Source organism: Eptatretus burgeri, chromosome 2 (genome assembly GCF_056783735.1).
Source record: "Eptatretus burgeri isolate ZD-2024b chromosome 2, Ebu_testis_v1, whole genome shotgun sequence".
In the NCBI taxonomy this organism is placed as follows: domain Eukaryota; kingdom Metazoa; phylum Chordata; class Myxini; order Myxiniformes; family Myxinidae; genus Eptatretus; species Eptatretus burgeri.
In genome coordinates, this window is record NC_140962.1 from 100,441,089 (window position 1) to 100,464,333 (window position 23,245).

Here is a 23,245-nt window from a genome sequence, read left to right on the forward strand (position 1 = left end):
GAGAAATGGATAATTAGTAAGACCGAAGTCACATTTGCCACGGCGGCCGTGGGGTCTTCAAAATCTATGGCCACTAGCAATTATACGGCGGCCGCAGTATTTCCACGGTCACACAATGTCGCAGTCACATATGTTTTTATTTTTCGGGGAGCCACACGGCGTATTTATAAATTGTGGAGACCGAAAACGTGAGGTTGCCGTACGGTATTTGATTTGATGTCGCACGGTGACCTTAGGGCGTTCCTGCGGCGGCCATCGAATTTTCAAGGCAGACGCAAAGTGCCCGCAAGGCGACTGCAGGGGGGCCCTAAGGCGAACGTGCGGCCAGACGGATGGTAACGAGTGGGTTCTTTTTTTTCTTTTTACCAGTTTTTTTGTTTCGGCTTGTCGAATTGCTACAGCGAACGTAGAAATGAAAAAAGTTATAACTCCGCGTTATAATTCCACGGCGACCTTACGACCTGTAAAATATAGCCAAATGGTGTAGGGCCACCCTGAGGCCACCGCAGAAACTCTGCGGCCACCGCACGTTTCTGTCAATTTAAAGGGCGTACGGCCGCCGTATCCTCGCCTTAGAGCAAATGTGACTTAGGCCTTAGGTCTTAGAAATTGTGAAGACCGAAAACGTGGGGTTGCTGTACGGTCTTTGATTTTATGTCGCACGTTGACCTTAAGGGGGCCCTGCGGCAGCCATAGAATGTTTAAGGCAGATGCAAGGTAGCCTCAAGGTGTCTGCAAGGGGACCGCAGGGGGGCCCTAAGGTGAACGTGCAGCCAGACGGACGGTAACGAGTGGGTTAAATATTTTTTTTTTGTTCCAGTTTTTTTGTTTCGGATTGTCGAATTGTTACGGAGAACGTAGAAATGAAAAAAGTTATAACTCCGCATTATAATTCCACGGCGACCTTACGGCCTGTAAAAGATAGCCAAATGGCGTAGGGCCACCCTGAGGCCACCGCAGAAACTCTGCGGCCGCCGCACATTTCTGTCAATTCAGAGGACGTACAGCCGCCGTATCCTCGCCGTAGAGCAAATATGACTTAGGCCTAACACAAATGATGAAAACATATTTGAGTGGTGCTCAGAAACCGTCGTGCAGTAATCTTCATCCTGATGAAGTAACACTTACATGGAAGGAAGAAATGCAGGCGTGAAGCAGAAAAAGATGAAAATGAATCAAAACTGCCTCATATCAGCAGCGACTTCAGTTACAGTGTTTCTGCTCGAAATTTAGTAACTGCACCTTCGACTCCCGCCGATGAGTGTGAAGTTGATACTCAGATGTCCTACCTCAGAGTTACCATTGTTGGTACCCTTCTGGCAGTCACCCCCATCTACAACTTAACATTGTAATATATTGTAAATAAAACTTATATACAGTTGTGTGCTGCGTTAAAGACTACTTCTGTGTCGATCTGTCTTTTGCAATGGTTCCCCCAATGGGGGCCCACAAATTTGTTTGGCAGCAGGCCCCAAAAAGGTTAATCCGGCCCTGGTCGTCGACTGACTAACATCAACATTGTTTAATCCAAGCAATCGACTAGTTGGTTAAATCATGCATCAGTTCAACATTAAAGTGAATAATTATAAAAATAAAAATGGCTTTCATTTACCTCGTGAAAAGTCAAACAAGTTTTAGGAAGCCTTCTTTTCATACAACAAGAATGTAATAATGTGAGCGTGGTGGGAGACCCATAATGTAGTGTTTGTGATCCTTTCAGAGTCAGCAAGTTTTCAGTCTTAAATATATTCATAACTAACAGGGTTTCCCGGCATTGCTCGGGGGTGAGGACGAACTGAGAGGGGGGAAGGAGGTGCAGGAGACCCCCTAGGGTTGAGGGCAAGACAGGCAGTGAAATTGTGCTCCACCCACAGAAACCTCAAAACCATCAGTGAGCCCAGCATTGTTGTGCCCAGCTATGTTTCCGAAGGAAGGTTTATTTGAAATGGTGAGTTTAAGCGATGCCGGTGGGAGACTGATAATACTGAAAAAGGCAGGGAGACCGAGTTAGTATTGTAGAACTAATGTATTAGAGCAAAGCCTTTCCACAGAGTGTTCACATGAAAACGCATAGGCACATCCGGGTTCCCCGAGCTCGGTTTCCCAGAATGGTGATGGTGGACAAGCTTTCCAATGTGGCCATCTGATTTGTACGTGTAGAATGGGGAGCTCGTAGTCTAATTGGTGGATGTAATTGTATGATGTAAACCTACTTCATGCAGTCAGGTATGAAATCCCCATGACCTAATATAATTTGAGCACCATGCTGGAATTTCCATAGACAAGTAGATCTGGTGGTGCTCATCTTGTGTCTGGGCTAGGTTTGGGCTGGAATTTGGAATTTGGCTAGGCAACCAAAGTTGGATTTTGGCAAGGGTGCAAAAAGTTGCCTACTCATCGTTGAAAGGCACCGAGGTTTTTTAAAATGTCCACCAGCATTCAATGCTATCAGATGGGTCCCCCAACTTAATGGTCTATCAGAGGGAGAGTTTATAATCTGGTCTAAAACTGAAACCAGATCAGACAATCCTCAGAGGAAAATTCACGTCCTCTGCTCCTTCCTATGGGACAGGCAATGCTCAATGCTAGAAAAACAGAGGGAACAAGAAAAGGAAGTAGTTAGTTGGAAGAGACGGAAATGTTTGCAATGAAAAGCATACACAGTTGCTTATCCTGGAGACCTGCTACCTACATCTATAATACAATGCCTTCATCTACATCTACAATGGTTAATAATCCTGGTAATTTCCAGGAGAGAAAATGAATTCATTTTTCATTTGTATTATGTTGCACAAGCTGAAGTACCGGCATGCAAGGGGAAACTCAATGAAATATGTACTTAAATAATTCCTGCATGACAAATTGGGGAATGTTAGCTTTATGGTTTCATATGAATTACCACTGGGCATTGCAAAATGCGCTTGGAACGCCTTCTCTTCTTTTCACTTCTTTTTATTAACTTTATTTTTTAAATACAACAAATCACGACAACCTCAACATACGATCTTCACAAAACATATTACTCGATCTTCCCAGGAAAACCCCAGGCAGTGTATCAGAACATACTCACTTGAGGCCTGAACATGGAGGTGTTATAATAAACCTGTGTAAGTAATTTTAATAACAGATTGACATGTAAACACTGTCATAATTAAATTTATGTTGTTGAAAACAAATCACGACAACCTCAACCTCCGTTCTTCACAATACATATTACTCAATCGCTCCTGGGAAAAAAACGCAGGCAGTGTATAAGCACAAGACCCGATCAATGCCTGAAGGCCAATTATCTGGTTTTAATTTACCTTAATGTTTCATTTTATTTATCCAAACATTGCCCTCAATCTTCCTTTATCTGGATGAAAGAGGAGGCCATGCAAAGATTGGTTGCACTGGTTCCTGCAGGGTCTGAATGCATAAACGAACAAACAAACAAAAACACAAACAAAGTTTCCTCTTTATATATTAGATACAAGCAAATACAAACAGTCGCATCACTGACGGGAATATTAAGGGTGGGGTGGGGGGTGAAAGAGGAAGACACAGGAGGGAGAGGAGGGATAGAGGAGAGAAATGGGAGGGAGTGAGGAGGGAGGGGCACAGGAGGGAGAAAGGGCAGAAGGGAAGGATAGAAAATGGGGAGGGGAGAGGTGGAGGAGGGAGCAGGAGAGATGAGGGAGGGGGAAGAGAAGAGAGGTGGGGGAGTGAGGATGGGGGAGCTAGGAGCGGGTGAGGAAAGGGGGAAGAGTGAGGAAGGGGGATGGTTGGGAGAGTGACGCTTCACCAAACATATACTCTGGGAGGGGATTGAGAGCGAGGAGGATGGGGGAGAGCGGAGGGGGTAGGGGAAATAGGGATAGGGTTTGAGAGGATGTAAGCCTGAGGAGAGGGGTTTCTGGATTTGCGTTTGGTCGGGGCTTTGAGGGGTAAAGGGGTAAAGGGGTGGAGGGGTTCTCAACTTGCGCTTGGTGGTGGGACTTGTGGAGAAGGGGTGTGGGGAGGTTGTACATGATTGAACAAAAAGGGGTACATTAAAACAGCACGTTACTACAGCATGTGGAGACCATGTGGAAATGTCCATGGGGGGTGGAGAGGGGAGGGAGTCTGGGAGAAGGTAAATGTGATGTGAGAGAGGGAAGGCAACGTGATGGGAAAGGAAGGCAGTGTGAGGGGAAGGGAATGCATTGTGAGGGGAAGGGAATGTGGTGTGAGGGGAAGGGAATGCGGTGTGAGGGGAGAAGGGAATGCGGTGTGAGGGGAAGGGAAGGGAATGCAGCATGAGGGGAGGGGAAGGGAATGCAGCATGAGGGGAGGGGTAGCGCGTGTGGTAAAAACCGCCGGGTTCTATATAAAACTGGGCAGGAACATTTAAAACCCATGCTGTCTAACTGGCAAAGCCCTGCCTGTGTGCATGCATGCTCGCACATGCAGTAACCTTTGCACCACTCTGGTCAGCTCATACCAAATCTGATTCGAACATGCTGCACTGGGAACACTGTTTTAAATTCAAAACTAACCCTAACCCTTAACAGTCCCCTTAACATGGTGGATGGTGGGGGATGAGGGGGAGGGTGAAGGGGTTGGAGAGAAAGGAAAGGGAGAGGAAAGGGGAAGGAGAGGGTTGGAGAGAGGGAGAGGGGTGGAAGAGAAGAAGAGGGGTGGGAGAGAGAGTGAGAGGGGTGAGAGAGAGTGAGAGGGGTGAGAGATAGAGAGGGGGAGAGGGGTGGGAGAGAGGGGTGAGACGGGAGGGAGATTCCGGCAGATGTGGCGTCCAGTTTAACACCCATTCAAGAGACGGTACACACATTGATGAATCACCCTGCCTATGAAACACTGGGATGACAGTTCATAGCTGGGTCAGGATTCAAACCCAGGCTAGAAAGCATAGAGCAAGCATGCGTACCATACCTCTTGACTATCCTGCCATGATGTTGTGATTACTTTGTTACCATTTTGGACCAACAAGATAATCATTGCTTTGTAATAACTACAAACATTTTTTCCTTATTGTAATCATCTAATTTATTTTTCCTTCCTAACTTTGGAGATGTCCCCATGGAGAACCACATCGCGGTATCACCAGGGGAGCTTATAAGAGATTGAAGCTTGAATAGCACTCTTAGGAAGCACTCCAATTAAACCGTTGAAGAAACTTTAAAAATGAAACGTTTAATTTTTTTTGTATGTATCTATCTATGTTGAAGTAATGAGTTGTATAATGAAAGAAGATCATACAAAAATGGGAAACTTCAAAATAAAATTGCACATTTTCAGCGAGCGATCCACCACCCGAGGGACCACACGACAACGCAGGGCCAATCACAGCCGAGTAGGGCCTGAACTTTGTTCAAGTTGATCAATATATTATGTGACAGTGTGAATACCTTTGCCTTGTTTGGCCATGGCTTGGAAACAAACAACCAAGCAGCTTATATCGCACTCGCTAAGTGGCTTAAGCACGTAAGCAAGCACTCCAACAAAACGGTTGAGAAAGAATGGCTGGCCTGGCAAGCGATTAGCGATCACCGAGTGGTCATAAAAGACACTATGCACAGAGATGCCTGGAATGTCAAGCAATGTTCAAATCGGAAAAAATTAGCACCTTCTTAGCAGTCGGAACTACTGCTGCAGTCAATAAAGATGTTAAAATTTTGAAATTTTTCTGAGATTAAGAGATTCTAGAGGTTATGGCATGTGCGGAAATTAAATATAGTCACGAATGCTGGCATATCCAAGTGTTTATAAGCATTGCAATGCATCCAGAGATTCGTAGGTATGATGATCAGGCATTCTATGATATGAGTGGGGAAAGTGAAAAAAAATTTGATGTTTGATGCATCAAAAACTGATGTTTGATGCACAGAGGTACTTAGCACTGATGCAGGAGTAACACATCCATTAACAATATTCAGTCCGAGAGCAGTGAAGAGGTCCATGTCGAGTATAGGTGTTCCAGAAGGCACAATGAAGAAATCAGCAGGCACAGAAACATGGTCGTCACACCTGTACTTGAAGACAACCAACTACAGTGATAGGTTATTTTTTAGGGAAGTCACCAAGTGTCATTTTGGTTCTGTAAGAAGTGCATTCTTGAAATGCTCCAGATATGTAGACTCTGGAAGTATGGAAACGACTGAACCTGTGTCCACCAGCAATTTAGCTCAGCATGCCTGTCCATCAGGTGTGCAAAGACGAACATCACAAAATAGGTTCCCTCTAATTTGTTCAGAGGCTTGTGTGCTTATGCTTAAAACAGTCACATCTGGCACAGTCACTTCCCACACTTGGTATTTGTGGTCTTCACTACGACATACTTGAGCAAAATGTACACTTTTGCCACACTGCCGGCAATTTACATTTTTTGCAGGACATCTGGGGTAATTGGCTAAGTACATTGCAGATCCACAATGATAACAAGTACTCTCTTGGCGTAGCTGTCGAGCTTGTGAAAATTTTGGGTTTGCAGGTTCATTTGATGTGTCCCTGTGGATGTGGTCGCGTCTGTATTGCCCCACGCTGGTACGCGCTGGTGTTGTATTTACATCCTGAAAGGATGTCCACGTGCCGCATGTCGTCGCTTTTGCTTCCGCCATGGCTGATTCGATTTGTCCCACCATTACGAGGGCTTTCTGCAGGGTAAGCACCGGTTCCAAAAGCAACCGTTCACGTATACGAGCTGTAAGGGTTTTTTTCCACGAGCTGATCTCGTATCATTTCATCAGAGAGGTCACGAAACTCGCAATTAACCACAATCACACGAAAAGCAAACAGATGGAAGAACGTCCCACCCAACGTGAAACCACGAAGTCTCAACTAAATAGAAAAAACCCCTAAAGGGATAAATGTACAAATCTGAATTCCAAGTATCAGTCTATGACACAGAAAGGGGAAAGGAGAGATGAGGAGATATTTGGGAGAGGTGAATAGAGAGAGAGAGAGAGAGAGAGAGAGAGAGAGAGAGAGAGAGAGAGAGAGAGAGAGAGAGAGAGAGAGAGAGAGAGAGAGAGAGAGAGAGAGAGAGAGAGAGAGAGAGAGAGGCAGACAGACAGACAGACAGACAGACAGACAGACAGACAGACAGACAGACAAAGACAAATCGTGCATGAGATCTTCCAAGGTACTGCTGTCCAAAAAAAAAATATCCACTTGATGTATATAAAATGACAACAAAGTTAATATTATTGAAAGTAAAGAAACATTGATTTATAAACATCAAATACGATTTGAACATTTTTTGGAAATTTCAGAAAGTTGAAGATATCCATCATGAACCCCTACCACTCCCCCACCTCTGATAAATTGCATGTCCATCGTTCAAGGTTGACTACGGTGCAGGCCAAAATTAAAGATTGCAATTGCAATGGTGTTCTTTCAATTGGATCATAGTGAGTGGGACATTTGGTACGATTGGGGCTGTGGCACACCTTTCCCAGAAATAGTCAAATGGACTTGTGTGGTCCATCCCTGGCTCACTACATTGGCAATTGTGCTTCATACAGTTGTTGTGTGACCCGTTGTTTTGCATCCGAGAGGAATTATCACATTTTCAAAAATTATTTATTTATTCATATGCAGCCTGTGGCTGTGTGGTTGCATCATCTTCTGGGGTGTGGCTGTGCCACTGATGTAATGCCCCCTGTTACCAGTCATCTGATACTCATTTTGCCGACCTCAGAAGGATGACAGGCTGAGTCAACCCCCTACCCCAGTGTTAATTTAACGGACAAACAGAGGCTTGAACTCAAGGCCATAAAGATCTTAAGCCAGCCATCCTAATGTTAAGCCAACACTAGGCTTAAATTATCACATGATTACACCATTTTCTCAGCTTCCTCACTCTCCCACTTTTAGCTACTCGTCACCCTCCCACCCTCCTCATTTCCCCATCGCCTTCATTGATATCTGCACTCCAACATCTCAGTGGCAGAACAGTAACATCACCCCCTTCCTTTGCACCTGAGGACACCTTATGCCTCTCTAATCGGTGCCTGTAAAACTTCTTGTGGTTTTTCCCATTTCCAGACCCCTGTTTATGCCCCTGAAAGTCTGGATCTAAAGAAGCAATTACAGAAGTCCTTTCAGATGGGTTCACATATTACATCCAAACAATGGCACAATTCCACTCTCAATTGGTGAATCGTACAAGACAACAAAGCAAACACAGAGAGACACTACATGTATACATCGACACCAAATGTTGATGATGATGATGATGATGATGATGATGATGATGATGATAATCTTCCATACTCCTTCCAGAGCGTTGGTGCTGCCGAATCATTTTGTTGGCATGGGTTATGCTTGGTGGTTTGCCATTTCCTTCCCAGGGGTTAGGGCAGGAATTAGGAAATTGGCATTGGTGGTGGTGACAGCTCACCTCCTTTTCATGAAGGACACCATGGAATCTTCGACGTCTACGCCCAGTCTACCGTTCATCCGAAGGACCGCACACGTGCACTGATGAATCTCCCTGGCTGTGAAACACCATGGTGACAGTTTACAGCTGGGTCGAGATTCAAACCCAGGTTAGACAACTCAGAGGCCATTGGTGCATACCAGGCATCATGGAAATTAAATACTATTTCATTAAAGGGGCTTTTTGGCAAACCTAGTGTGCCATTCATAAAATGATGTGCTACCTTCCTAGCTCGTTACACTATTTCATTAAGGGGCTTTTTGGCAAACCTAGTGTGCCATTCATAAAATGATGTGCTACCTTCCTAGCTCGTTACACTATTTCATTAAGGGGCTTTTTGGCAAACCTAGTGTGCCATTCATAAAATGATGTGCTACCCTCCCAGCTCGTTACACTATTTCATTAAGGGGCTTTTTGGCAAACCTAGTGTGCCATTCATAAAATGATGTGCTACCCTCCCAGCTCGTTACACTATTTCATTAAGGGGCTTTTTGGTAAACCTAGTGTGCCATTCATAAAATGATGTGCTACCCTCCCAGCTCGTTACACTATTTCATTAAGGGGCTTTTTGGTAAACCTCGTGTGCCATTCATAAAATGATGTGCTACCCTCCCAGCTCGTTACACTATTTCATTGCAGTACAGTATTCCAATACCTCTGCATGAACAGGTCTACTGCATGCAACCATTAAAGATTTATTGCAATTTTAACACAGAGTTTGCTGCCGAGCCCCATGAGCAATAATGAATTATCCTTGAGAAATATTTTTTGATTGAAATATATAATTTGGACAAAATTTATTCCAATTACAATAGGGGGAAATATTTATTCTGTTGTAAAAGTAAATAATTTCCCAAATCAGGCCATGTTATCACAACATTTGGGAACTTGGAAGTCTGGAAGAATATTTGTTGTGATTGTCCATTTGAAATGAGGAATGTCCAAATGGGTTCAAAATAACAAATCTTTCCTGCGAGCTCTCTGTTTTTTCTCCATACGACAATCCCCATTGTTCCTTATCTCCAACGGGACGAATAAATAAGAACACACTGCTTACTTCAGACATCTTTGCTTGCGACGTTCGTGAAAGCAAATAAATAAACAAATAAATACAAATAAGATTGCGCACTGGGCGGACGAAACGTTCGGGCTGAAGACGAACGAACGAACGATCGGTCGGTGGACGGACGAGTGTGAGCGGGATTGGGGGGAGGAGCGTTGAATGGTGGGCGTGGCCGGTGGGAGGAGCGTTGAATGGTGGGCGTGGCCGGTGGGAGAAGCGTTGAATGGTGGGCGTGGCCGGTGGGAGGAGCGTTGAATGGTGGGCGTGGCCGGTGGGAGAAGCGTTGAATGGTGGGCGTGGCCGGTCGGAGAAGCGTTGAATGGTGGGCGTGGCCGGTGGGAGGAGCGTTGAATGGTGGGCGTGGCCGGTGGGAGGAGCCAGCGGGAAGGTTGGAGGAGGAGGAATCAACATCGGCGGTCTGCAGCTCGCTCGCTTTACCTCACGATCGTGCGCTCTCCCGGCCTTAAACCTGGGGTTTATTAATGCCTCGTCGACGGGAGCGGCCCCCGGGCCTTGCCTGAACCGCTGAACGCACGGAGAAGGACAAAGACACAGCCGGACGGACAGCGGGCTGTCCACTCCCACGAACATGTCGAACCAGGACGAATGCTCCGTGCAGGTTGCACTCAGGTGCGGCTCACGAAGCTATTTGTCCGTCGGTGTCTACAAAACACTTTCTCCTTCAGATTTTTTTTGTTTTTTTTTCGTCTATCTCTCACCTTGTCGCTCTCGTCGTTTTTCACCCCAACGGACGTCTGCGTCGTCCGTTAAACCCGGAGCAACGCAGCCTCGTCAAGGTCACGTGCGTCTGTGTCTATCCGTGTCCGTTTGCTCCTTGTGCAGACATTGTACATCGACGACTTGTCCGTTCCGATACCTGTTGTACGTGCTGTGCGTTGCCCGTGTTTGTTTAAATCGTGTCGTTTTTGTTTGATGTCGATGTCCATATGTTGTGGAAATTTATTTGTATATTGATCATTATGTGTGTGCATTACGTTGGACAGGTGGAGATCGATTTTAAATTTGTCACTTTTTCACTGTAACGTTGGTAAATGTTTTATATTCAGATTTCCTCATCAAGTACATTCAATTAATAATTTTTTTACCGTTAAAAAAACAACAACAAACAATGACACCATTGGGGGGGGGGAGGGAGTGCAAGATGCGCACATGCCTCCAAACCCGCAATTGTCTTCTTCTTCTTCTTCTTCTTCTTCTTCTTCTTCTTCTTCTTCTTCTTCTTCTTCTTCTTCTTCTTCTTCTTCTTCTTCTTCTTCTTCTTCTTCTTCTTCTTCTTCTTCTTCTTCTTCTTCTTCTTCTTCTTCTTCTTCTTCTTCTTCTTCTTCTTCTTCTTCTTCTTCTTCTTCTTCTTCTTCTTCTTCTTCTTCTTCTTCTTCTTCTTCTTCTTCTTCTTCTTCTTCTTCTTCTTCTTCTTCTTCTTCTTCTTCTTCTTCTTCTTCTTCTTCTTCTTCTTCTTCTTCTTCTTCTTCTTCTTCTTCTTCTTCTTCTTCTTCTTCTTCTTCTTCTTCTTCTTCTTCTTCTTCTTCTTCTTCTTCTTCTTCTTCTTCTTCTTCTTCTTCTTCTTCTTCTTCTTCTTCTTCTTCTTCTTCTTCTTCTTCTTCTTCTTCTTCTTCTTCTTCTTCTTCTTCTTCTTCTTCTTCTTCTTCTTCTTCTTCTTCTTCTTCTTCTTCTTCTTCTTCTTCTTCTTCTTCTTCTTCTTCTTCTTCTTCTTCTTCTTCTTCTTCTTCTTCTTCTTCTTCTTCTTCTTCTTCTTCTTCTTCTTCTTCTTCTTCTTCTTCTTCTTCTTCTTCTTCTTCTTCTTCTTCTTCTTCTTCTTCTTCTTCTTCTTCTTCTTCTTCTTCTTCTTCTTCTTCTTCTTCTTCTTCTTCTTCTTCTTCTTCTTCTTCTTCTTCTTCTTCTTCTTCTTCTTCTTCTTCTTCTTCTTCTTCTTCTTCTTCTTCTTCTTCTTCTTCTTCTTCTTCTTCTTCTTCTTCTTCTTCTTCTTCTTCTTCTTCTTCTTCTTCTTCTTCTTCTTCTTCTTCTTCTTCTTCTTCTTCTTCTTCTTCTTCTTCTTCTTCTTCTTCTTCTTCTTCTTCTTCTTCTTCTTCTTCTTCTTCTTCTTCTTCTTCTTCTCATAATTATTCCCATGTTCTTGTGGGGTTGGCCGAGAGAAGCTTGGCCTAAGTCTTTCATGAACCAGCTGGCCAGTCTTGACGTTTGACAGGTTATGGCAGGAATTTGGGACTTTGCCAGGGTGCTGCGGTCCATCCATCCATTGGGACCATATTCTGTGCAGAGCGTTGGTGCTGCCTGTGCAGTCTCATTGGTTATTTGGGCACAATCCTGGACGGGTAGCCACTCCGACGCAGGATACCAGCAAGCTGGTACTCATTTAGCCGACTTCGGAAGGATGACGGGCAGAGTCAACCCCACCTGGTATTAATTCAACAGCCAATTGGGATTTGAATTCAGGATCCTAGGATCCCAACACCAGGCATAGGGTGCCGGTGATGTGGTGTCCGGAGGGCAGTGAGGCACGTAGAGTCGTGAGGGTTGCCGTAACTCTGTATATTGCGTATCTGGATGTACACCACTGTAGACTACCACACGCCTCAACGACGCGAACACCTATATGCATTGCAGACACGTGACTACCAACACCAGGTGATAGCTCACCAACTCTTCGCGAAAGACACCATGGGATCTTTAACGTCCCACCAACTAATGCCGTCAGATGGAATGCCTGTTTAACAGGGATGGCGCAGGCATTGAATCGCCCTCCCTGTGAAACACCAGGATGACAGTTTATAGCTGGGTCGGGATTCAAACCGAGGCTACATGGATTAGAGGTGACTACCTCGAGGCCTTCCTGCCGGCCAATCCTTCAACTATCTGCGGTTGACTTTTTCCGAGGGCTTTCTGGCTGACGGTTGAGTGGACAATTTCAAATGAAAACTGCTCGGTGCATTGAACAAATTGAGGGCGGAGGATGTAATTTGAGCGAGCATGTCACAGAAGAGATCTGCTTTCTGTGATAACACTGTGGCCGGATTAATCAAATGACCCAGCGTTGACTGAAGGTGAAATGCGGTTGAAAAAACAAAATTCTGAATATGCCAGATGTCTCAGGGCCTGTGGAACATCAAACCTGTTACTTTATTTATTTTAAACCAAAACATGTGGTGTGAAACATTCCTTGGACTGTTGTTGCTCAAACCTGATTTGACTCTGCAGCACCATACTAACCAAGCTATAGCTGGAGAAATACTGCAAGCGTCGATGCGCTGTTATCACCGAGTCGTGAAAGCGGTTAAAGTTGCTGGCTCTGTTTTCTACTTTTGGTGTCTCTTCACACCAGAGATTAAGTGTGAATGGAGACAGGAAAGGAACAGGGCTGAAGTAATATTTTTCAACATTGACCGCTACACTATCAAGGCCATCAGGTTTCCTTGTCATGTTGTGAAAGCACCGAGAGTGATTCAATAAGGGTGCGAATGAAATCCATTAATGAAACATAGATTGTTGCACTAAGAAGGCCTTCATTGCTGCGGCAGCAGGAACTGTGCCATCATGGCTGTTGCCTCGTGCCTGCTGCAGTCCTTTTATATTTTCATCATCCTGGCTGGCTATCTTTCCAGAGATTTGCTTGCACCAATGGTGTGTGCCAGTCACATACTGTTGATCAAGAACCATACGGCAATAGTGGTGTGGCACATGGTTCCTGATCCCATATCGGTGAAGGTGTTTATATTTGATATGACCTCAAGGAGGTGTGGTAAGCTCACTTGAGAGATGTGGTCATTTTCTCGGTGCTGATGATGGCTAACCATCCAGAAACATCTGTTTGCAGCTGCTGGTCCCGTGCGAGTTGGCGCACTATGTTAAAAATAAATAAATTGTAAACATAACATTGTAATACGATCTACCTTGTAGGGATCTGTCGTGGGCAGCAGGATCTGTTTTGTCAGTCTGTGCAGAGCAGGAAAGTTTATGCCTCTTTTAATTATTCATTGTGCTTTTTACCCTGTGCATGCGAAGTGAAAAGCGGGGTTAAGCAATCAGTTAATGTCCATCCATCTGTCTGTTTTGTCAGTTTATGATCTAGGAACAACTTATTTATATTGAATGTTATATTTTGAACACAAATGAGAACAAACATGAATTGGAAGACAATTTTGCTGTTTTACCGTACCTTGGCTCTGAATTTGTCCCAATCGCGCATGTGCGGAGAGTGAGATAATATTTTGCTCTCTGCCAGCCCCGGCAGTCAAACAAAAATTGAAAATGATTCCAAACAGTAAACTTACTGTTTTTAAGGATGTTATAAAGGACACAAACAACAGGCATGACAAACTAAATTACTCAAGTAACGTGTCAGGGAGGGTGATGTGACAGACACTGGGTAAAACGGTGGTAAAACCTGGAATGTATTGTTAAGCCTTTAAACCTTGATTATTCCCGCGCTTTCAAAGAAAAGCGGGAATATTGTGATTGTCTCCGCCATCCGTCCGTCCGTCTGTCTTACCCTGTAACTCCTCCTACACCGTTTGAAATAGGAACTTGAAACTTTGGGACATAGTAGATATATGTATGGGGAGGTGCACAACACTTTCGGATTTTTGATATGACCCCTTGGAGCCGGGCCAGAGGAGTTGGGGTCATGGGGGTCGATTTAAAAAAAAAATTGTCTTATAGCTTTTTAAATCAAACATATTCATGAATTATACATTTAACAACATATTTTTTTAAACACATGATGATCAGTGGGTGCTTGGGGGTAGGGGGTGCTTAGCAGATAGGGGGTCAAAATAGCTCCTCCTACACCGTTTGAGATAGGAACTTGAAACTTTGGGACATAGTAGATATATGTATGGGGAAGTGCACAACACTGTTGGATTTTTGATATGACCCCTAGGGGCCTGGCCAGAGGGGGTGGGGTCATGGGGGCTGATTAAAAAAAAAACTAGCGTTAATGGGACAAAGCAGTGCGCGCGGGAATATGCGATGGTGTGCCATTGCCAACATAGTTCTAGTTTTAATTGAATTATATGCTTGAAAATTATAGAACACAAATCGCCTTCATAATACTTCCACAAACCTCCAGTTTTGCAGTACATGAACATGTTCTATAGGGTGGTGTATGTAATGGGAGCTGTTAAGTGCAGCCCCCTGGGAAGTGGGCGTGGCACATGATAGGGTGAAGAAGAGGCCGCCGATTATGGCTACGTATGATGCCAACTGACGCTCTGTTCTGTGGTGATCAATAAAGCCTCCATCTCCTAAACTGTGACTCAACATCGTCTTACTACGGTGTATAATGGTAGTGTATAAGACTGCTTCAGCAGCACTAAACTTCCAGATTTTTAATTTGTTTTAATCTTTAAAAATCATTGTTTTATTAAATTGTAAGTATATACCTTAACACTGCATGGGGTATTGTGTTCTATGAACTCTCTAGTCATTCTTGTTTCACTGTCTTGCCAAAATATAATTGGGTGCAACAGTCTTTCCATTGAGCTATGAATTATATACACACATCCAATAAATTGTTGTCTTCTTTTGTAAGCAGCACAAGGCTGTGGGGTAGCATCATTGACTGAGGGCATGGCTGTGCCCCTGATGCAATGCACTCTGTTGCTGAGGGCAGGAATTTGGAATTTGGGCAAGTTGCCGGTGATGGGTCACCTACTCTTCTCCAAGAACACCATGTGATCTCTAGTGCCCACCAACTGATGCCGCACACACGTTGATGAAGCACCCTGCCTGTGAAACACTGGGATGACAATTTATGGCTGGGTCAGGATTCAAACCCAGGCTAGACAACTTAGAGGCAAGTGTGCGTACCTCTCAGCTATCCTGCCAGCCCACACATAAACATTCCCCAAAATGATTTGCCCCTTTAAATGCGGAATTTCCATGCCAACGATTCAAAAGAAACAATGTATATAGTGGTTGCAGGTGTTTGAAAGTATGCATCAAGAGCACTCTTATACTACTCTTTCAAAACCAAATCCTCATCAGAGAAACAAAGCAGTTGAGCGAATGCTTAAGCCGACGAGACCATTGCGGCAGGTCACATGCAGGACACCATGGATGAAAGGGAGTACGAATCATGAAAATCCTTTAACTACAAAGGAAGAGCAAACTAAAGGTGTAGATGGGGAGAGAAGAGAAGAGGACAGTCGGTCCATACAAGTAAATTCCCCATGCATGTCATTTGCGCAACGAGTGCATTTACACCCCCTGCATATCGTTGGCGCAATGAATGAATGGATTAAGCAGTCCGTATTGAGGTTCTGGAGTAGATTAAATGGCAGAAGGGTCAAAAGCTTCAACATAATATTTGCTGACTTACTTGGTCCATTATCTACTGAGATACGTTGTTTTATAAAGTCTTGACACGTGCAATAACAGGTATGGTGAAACACTGAAAAGTGTTGGAATATCGAAATAACATAAAGAACAGCTTCCTCCCTGTAGATACTTATTTTTTGCATACAGTATCGAGGCTTGTGAAGGAGCTAAGATACCAAACGGATGAGGACATAACAGGACAAAAATAATGGAAGAAGGAGGGATGGGTGACTTGGTGTGTGGGGGGGGACCAACAGCAGGGTTGAGGGACAAAATAAAGGTAGACTTGGAGAAAAGGGATGTGGGGAGGAATTAGGGCAAGGGGAGGACACAGGGTACGAACAAGATGGATACACCAGCAAACTCTCAATCGCAGAAGTGAAAGGAAAAACTGGAAACTTGGAAAGAGATGGGCTTGGGAAGGGTTAACGGGTATGGGAAAGATCTTGCTTGTGGATAGGGGATTACCTATGGCAGTATATTTGGATTACATATTGCATTCTGGAAGTACAGTGTAATGGAATATCCTGATGATGACAGACACGACACATACAGTACTTTCAAATTTGAAATGTATTCTCTGGATTGGGTTTAAGTCAGTTGTCCAAAAATGAGCTACAAATTGCAGCCTCAAGTATTCGTATTCATATTGTGGTGTTCTGTCTGAAGGCAGGTTTAGTGTTGCCAAAGCAGTTTCTTACCAAGGGTTATCCTGACTAGTTTGCCATTGCCTTCCCAGTGGTAGTTATGATGGGAATTTGGAACTTGTTCAGGGTGCCGGCGATAGCTCGCCTGCTCTTCACAAAGGACACCGTGGGATCTCATCCACCAACTCATGCCGGCAGATGGGACACAGCCTCATGTATTCATGTGCGTAATGTCACTTGTTTAAGTTGATTTGGTCAATGCATGTGCTGAAGGCATGAACACGTAACTTCTTGGGGGTTTTCTTAGTGTTGTATTAAGCTCTTATTGCAGAATAACAAAGAACTACACAAAAATTGTCATTATGGAGTGGAAGCAAAAACTGGAAATAACATGACACCAGTTTGTCGTCACTGCGGCTTAAGCAAGGACTCTCTTCCCTCCACCCCCACCCTCTTCACCCCTTTTTGAGTTCTGTTTGGCAATTCACCCTGACCACTGAGCTCGTGATGCTGGGGTTCCAGGTTCAAATCCCAAATACTGAAATTGTTTGTCCATTGTCTCCTAATGTCCTTGCCCTGAACTTATTGTATCAACATAGTATTGCAAGTATCGTAAGGTTCTGTGAGCTTTAGGCACTGGAGGGCATCTACGTATTATGTATTCACAGGACTCATCCACATATGATCAGCTTGGGCATGGATATAAGCTGTTGACGTTGTTGAAAGTGAGGGATAACAAGAGCAAAGGTACAAAGGTGTAAGCAAGATGCATAACAGCAAGACAGTATGCCCAAGTGTCACAAATCTGTGGATGATTCTGTGCTTAGCTGTGAGCTTAGCTTAGAACGAGAGCTGTGTGCTTATTTTGTTTGGATCTGACTGATCTGATCCTGGGTACAACTTCCGGTGGAATTGAATTGGAATAAAATTGACACACGATGCAGTACCAGAATGTGGGCACGGCATCAAGAAACATGTGGCCTTTTGAAAGGGATGGTACACCTGCTGCTCAGTCTTAATTGTTTAAATATTTATTTAATTATTTTTTTAACGTGCTGTCATTCACAAGTTTCCGCCTGATGGCCAGGACTATTCAATTTTCCATTTTGGTTGTTGAGTAACAGGAAAATGTTACTGTCAGGAAAGATGGGGCAAGATCATCTCTTGCCCCATCCTTCATTTCTTTCCCTTGCCCCATCACCTAACCATAAGCCCACCTCCCCATCCTCAGGTATAACCTCCTTGGTCCTGTTTGCATGTTCATTTTCCTGAACATCTTTACCATGAGATGTACACCATGAGAGCTTTCTGGCTAATGTACAGCGGGTAAATTCCAAATGAAAAATGTTCAGCATGCTGAACGAAAGCACCTGAAAGATGTGAAACAGCATCTTGCCTCACCTTACCAGGCAGTTGAAATGTATGGTAGATTCTCAAATTTTCCATCTGGTTCAAGTTTGTGCTTGAAAAACCAGCTCTTTTGAAAATCATTCCAGCTCCTTTGAAATTGCCATGGTTGTCACTTGGTACCTCCAATATAGGATGTCATTTCTGAGTGTCTCCTGATTCCTTTGATGTTGAGGATCATGCATGCTTGTTGGGAATATAGTCCGTTGGTGTTTTGTTGTGATTTTTTTTTCCAGAAAAATACATCCAAGAAAAGGCCTACATGAGGAATTAAAAACAAAAAAGCAAATTTCAACTGAACAAGGTTATATAAATTATTGAATTGGCATGCTCAAACTGCTTCCAAAAACCATTGCAATGATATATATATATATATATATATATATATATATATATATATATATATATATATATATATATATATATATATATATATATATATTTTTTTTTTTATTTTTTTTTTTTTTTTACAAGATTGAGGCTTGTGGAAGAGCAAGGTTCTAGAGGGTATGAACTGAGAGTGAGGAAGTAGAGCAACAGTTGGACACGATAAGCAAGGGAATGAATGAACAAAAAAAAGGGAGAGAGAGAAAGAAGGAAAACCTGCAACCTGCAAATAAGAAGGTTGGACTAGTTAGGGTTAATGGGGAGCTTTGTGCACAGCAATGGGGAAACACAGAAAATGGGAGAAAATATGGGTTGCAGGGTGACATAATATGGTAGCGCACTGCTTGTTAGAAGTCCTGGAGGGAAGTGGGGATAGAACAGCCTCAGAAGGGAAGTGTGGATATAACAGGAGAAAATAAATACAAAACAGTTAAGGTGTGCATTTATCCTGGATTTTGGAAATTTAACTAGCAGAGGGTGACTGGAAGAAGCCCTGTTTTCTGGAGTTGCTGGGAACGGTTCCAAGATAGAGGGAGCTAGGTTGGAGGAGAGGTGGTTTAAAAACGAACAAATAAACCAATGTCCCCCGCAGGGTGACCCGTATCTTGCCAAAAGGTGACCACGTGTGACTTCTTTAAGGTCACACTGAGGTGAACAGAGCTGCTATCCACCAGGAGCGACTCCTTGAGGAATATCTGCCTACGAGAGATTCCGATGAGAATCGTTCTACAGAGTAACCATGAAAAATATGCTTTTGCCTCATAACGTCACCAAATGACGTCATAATGTCTCAAGCTTGACATATCTAGAAAGCACTCATCGAGGTGTTCAATTTGAGGTACTACACGATATGGTTCCTAAAACTTGAAAATTTGACCTTGGGGTCAAATATGTTTGACCTGAGGCGCTAACCATGAAGGTCAAGGCCAATCGCCACCAAAAATTAATCAGCTGAGCGCCAGACCATGAACTATATTCCCATGAAGTTTGAAGGCGATCCGATCAAAATTACTCAAAAAATAAGGGTTTCGTCGACTCCCCTGGTTTGCGACAGTGACCTTGACCTTTGACCTTGACCTTCAAAATTTTATGCGCTGAAAGGGACCTCCTATAGGCCTCTGATATGCGAAGTTACAAAAATTTCCAATGATAACTGTGCTCTGCAGAGTGATTTATACCTGATTACAGACCAAAAAATAAAAAACATATGAAGGTCAAGGCCAATCGCCACCAAAAATTAATCAGCTGAGCGCCAGACCATGAACTATATTCCCATGAAGTTTGAAGACGATCCGATCAAAATTACTCAAAAAATAAGGGTTTCGTCGACTCCCCTGATTTGCGCCAAAGTGATCTTGACCTTTGACCTTGACCTTCAAAATTTTGTGCACTGAAAGGGACCTCTATAGGCCTCTGATATGCGAAGTTACAAAAATTTCCGATGATAACTGTGCTCTGCAGAATTTTTTTATACCTGATTACAGACAAACAAAAAAAAAACAAACAAAAAAAACATACAAGCTGACTAACATATCTTGCAAAACTTCGTTTTGGCAAGATAACAAACAGATTTGCCTGCGACACCGACTTGCCTGAGATGTGAGAATGGCATGCCTTGTGCTTTGGCCTCATTGCAGGATATTTCAATATTGTTGAGAGCTTTAGTTTCTACAGAAAACAAAACTAAAATTGAGCAAAATATTGCAATCAGTTGTGTATAATCTGCTATCATGTATAATATGCAGGGAACTCTTCAGATAAAATTATCGGGGAAATACCAGTTTATAAATGTACAATCCGCACCCCAAAAATGAACTCCAGCTCAGGAATGGAAATTTAGTTAACTCAAAAGCAGTGTTTTGCTGATCTATGGAGAGAGCCATTTTAGATGATGTTTAATTCAGCATAACGGATGACTTCTAACTTCTATGAAACACAATACGATGAACGACATGGCATGTTGAATGTACCGAACAACTCTTGCTGAGTGATATGTGACATCTATCAGATTAGCTCGTTAACTCTCAAGTCTTTAGTGAGTCATAAACCTCAGGTAATTCTCAAGCAATCTTTTGTACTGCAATGCACATGTTAATCCACAAGCCTATTACCTCGTGCATGCGAGCTGAAAAGCGGGCTAAAGTCATCGGTTCATGTCCGTCTGTCTGCCCATCCGATCAGTTTATGATCGTCAGTTTATGATCGAGCAACAAGTTATTTAAAATGAATTATGTTAACATGGATCGGAGGACAAGTTTGCCGTTTACAGTACTTTGTCTCTGAATTTGGCCCGATCGCATATGCGCAAAGAGGAGTGAGATAATGTTTTTTTGCTCTGTCTGCCTGCCTGACTTCAAACAAAATTGAAAGTCATTCCAAACAGGAAAATTATTGTTTTAAAGGATGTTATAAAGGACACAAATAACAAGCTCAAATAACTAATATTACGTGTTCGATAGGGTGATGTAATAGATACTGGGTAAAACAGCGGTAAAACCCTGAATTAATTGATGTGCTGTATACGCCTTTAAACCTCTTTAAATATTTATTTAAGTTGAATTGTAAACTTGAACACGAGAACACAAATCGCCTTCTGATTACTTACTTCCAAGAACCATGCTCGATATCAATATATAGCATGACAGGGCATGACATGTGAGAGGGACAGTATTGATATGAAGAAGACTGCCAACATGGCTATGTGAGTGTGAGGCCAATTTGATATTGCGTTCTCTGGTGGTCAATAAAGCCTCCATCGCCTAAACTGCAACTCAACATCATCTTATACCAGTGTATAAGGGTGATGTATTTTACTGCTTCAGGCGTGCTAAACTTCCAGATTTTTTTTAATACAATCTTTGAAATCATTGTTTTATTAAAATTGAGTTAAATACTTAAAACCGTGTGGGGTATCGTGTTCTATGAACTCGTTTTGCTACTGTGGTGGTGATTATTTTGAAAAGTTTCGTTAAAAGGTTTTAAAAGCAAATAATATATGATAACAAAACAATTTAAATTCTACTGAAATAATTCTTAATCAGAACAAAAAATATCTGTTCAATGTTGCATAAGATATCCCACAATGCACTGCATTTTAAGATGGCTACACCCAGTTATGAAGGTTCGTCTTGTGTGTGTGAGAAATCTGGAGAAATCGACGAATGGAACTTTCATTTTAGCACTTTAGTTCAAGAAAACTGTTCGCCACCACCTGAGATCACCCCAATATGTAAACACAATCTCTTCTACCCTTGTTAACCACCCCTCCTCCTTCCAAATTTCCAGTTTTTTCTTCCTCAGAGTTTGTTTCTGTATCCATTTTGTCTACCCCATGTGTCCCCATCCCCTATTTCTATTGTTCCTTTTGTTCTGTTGCGTCCTGATCCGTTCAGTGGTTTACCTCTTACATGAGCCTTGACTTTGTACAAATTACAAAAATTTAGTTTTCATTGATAATTATCATTGATAATTGAATGATCGATGGTATTATAATACGCACCCCAAATTTTGATCAGATATTTTTGGGGAAAAAGTTTGGCTCATACACAGGTGATTATGTTACTTTCCAAATACATAATCAGTTTATTCACCAGCAAGTATAAAAAAAAGAGAAAGCACAAGAGAAAAGAAAAGGTGGAGAATTTTACTGAATCACGAGAATGGAATTATTTTAGCTGAACCCAGATGCAATCAACTGATAGTACGTCTTGGCCCCTATCTTACAGGAACCAGGAACCAACTGTGTGGGTATGTGTGCCACCATCATTTTGGACAAAGCCTTGCAATTTTTGCATATCTCACTACTATTGTGAAGTATTTAGCTGCACCTACGTGTGTATAATAATGATAATCTTATCACATTCCACACTGCATGATATGCTGGTCTCACTTGCTGTAAATAGCTACTGCTGGTCATATATACAGTATCTATTTTTAATCCTTTCATATATATATATATATATATACTATACAATGTGTTATAAATTTATATATATATATATATATATATATATATATATATATATATATATATATATATATATATATATATATATATCATTCTGACGAACTCATTGGCGGATATTAAAGATTGGTACCTTCCGGGTGACATAGCTGAAATTTTGCGTTCCAATGGTGATCGAAGCCGTTACACGAAGAAAAATCACAGAATCATCGGACAACATCCATAATTAAAAATATAAATAAATGGGAGAAAATATATGAAAAGTCAAATAAATGCAGGTGAGCAACCAGACACAATGGGGAAGCATGGTAATCTTGTCTGCCGACGGACATCGAAGCCGATACACCAGGAAAAAAATCACAGAACCATCGGAAAGCATCCGTAAATGAAAATATCAAGAAATGAAATGAATAAATAAATAAATGAAAAATCAAATGCAGGTGAGTGACCCAAGACAATGGGGAGCACGGTTCGTATTCTTACACAATGTGTAAGCACACCCCGCGAGTATACGAGGTCCGTCTAAAAAGTAACGGGACTGAGCCTGCTGTGTGTTCCACTTGCACAACTTGAATGAACGGGTTGCGTCACAATCTTCGCAACATTCCAACAATATATATATATATATATATATATATATATATATATATATATATATATATATATATATATATATATATATATATATATATATATATATATATATATATATATATATATATATGATTGGTGATGGTTGACTGCGCTCATTGTGTGATTTTTTTTTTACAGGTCATGCTTTTTACACGTTGTCTAGTCTGAGTCATGAGCAGAAAGCCAATCTGAAGTTTCTTGCCAAGCTTGTATTGGCAAAACACCTTCCGAATCCTTCGCAATGCTGCAGCAAGTCTACGGGGAAGAAACGATGTCATGTACACGTACATTTGAATGGCACAAGAGGTTCAAAGAGGGATGGGAGGAGGTTGAAGCCGATCCATGGTCTGAAAGCCCTTCAACGAGCAGAACGG

At 42.5% G+C, this 23,245-nt stretch overlaps 1 protein-coding gene and 1 long non-coding RNA gene across 7 annotated transcripts in view; one reads left to right on the forward strand and one right to left on the reverse strand.

Annotated features, from left to right (window-relative positions):
* Nucleotides 1-374: 374 nt before the first annotated feature.
* On the reverse strand, nucleotides 375-9,638 carry LOC147032673 (uncharacterized). The gene is made up of 3 exons (XR_015055283.1): nucleotides 9,474-9,638; nucleotides 8,378-8,474; nucleotides 375-6,629 (listed from the first exon to the last, which is right to left on the reverse strand). It is a non-coding gene; the product is annotated as an uncharacterized LOC147032673 (long non-coding RNA).
* Nucleotides 9,639-9,829: 191 nt separating this feature from the next.
* The window catches only part of KIF21A (kinesin family member 21A), a 249,946-nt gene continuing 236,530 nt past the window's right edge, over nucleotides 9,830-23,245 (forward strand). For 4 of the 6 annotated variants that reach the window (XM_085870463.1, XM_085870467.1, XM_085870464.1 and 1 more), the window contains exon 1: nucleotides 9,830-10,109. In XM_085870463.1, coding sequence (XP_085726589.1) covers nucleotides 10,069-10,109 — 41 coding nt within the window. In that variant the 5' untranslated portion in view covers nucleotides 9,830-10,068. The remainder of the gene's footprint in view (nucleotides 10,110-23,245) is intronic. The other 2 variants (XM_085870466.1, XM_085870469.1) reach the window with 1 other exon arrangement.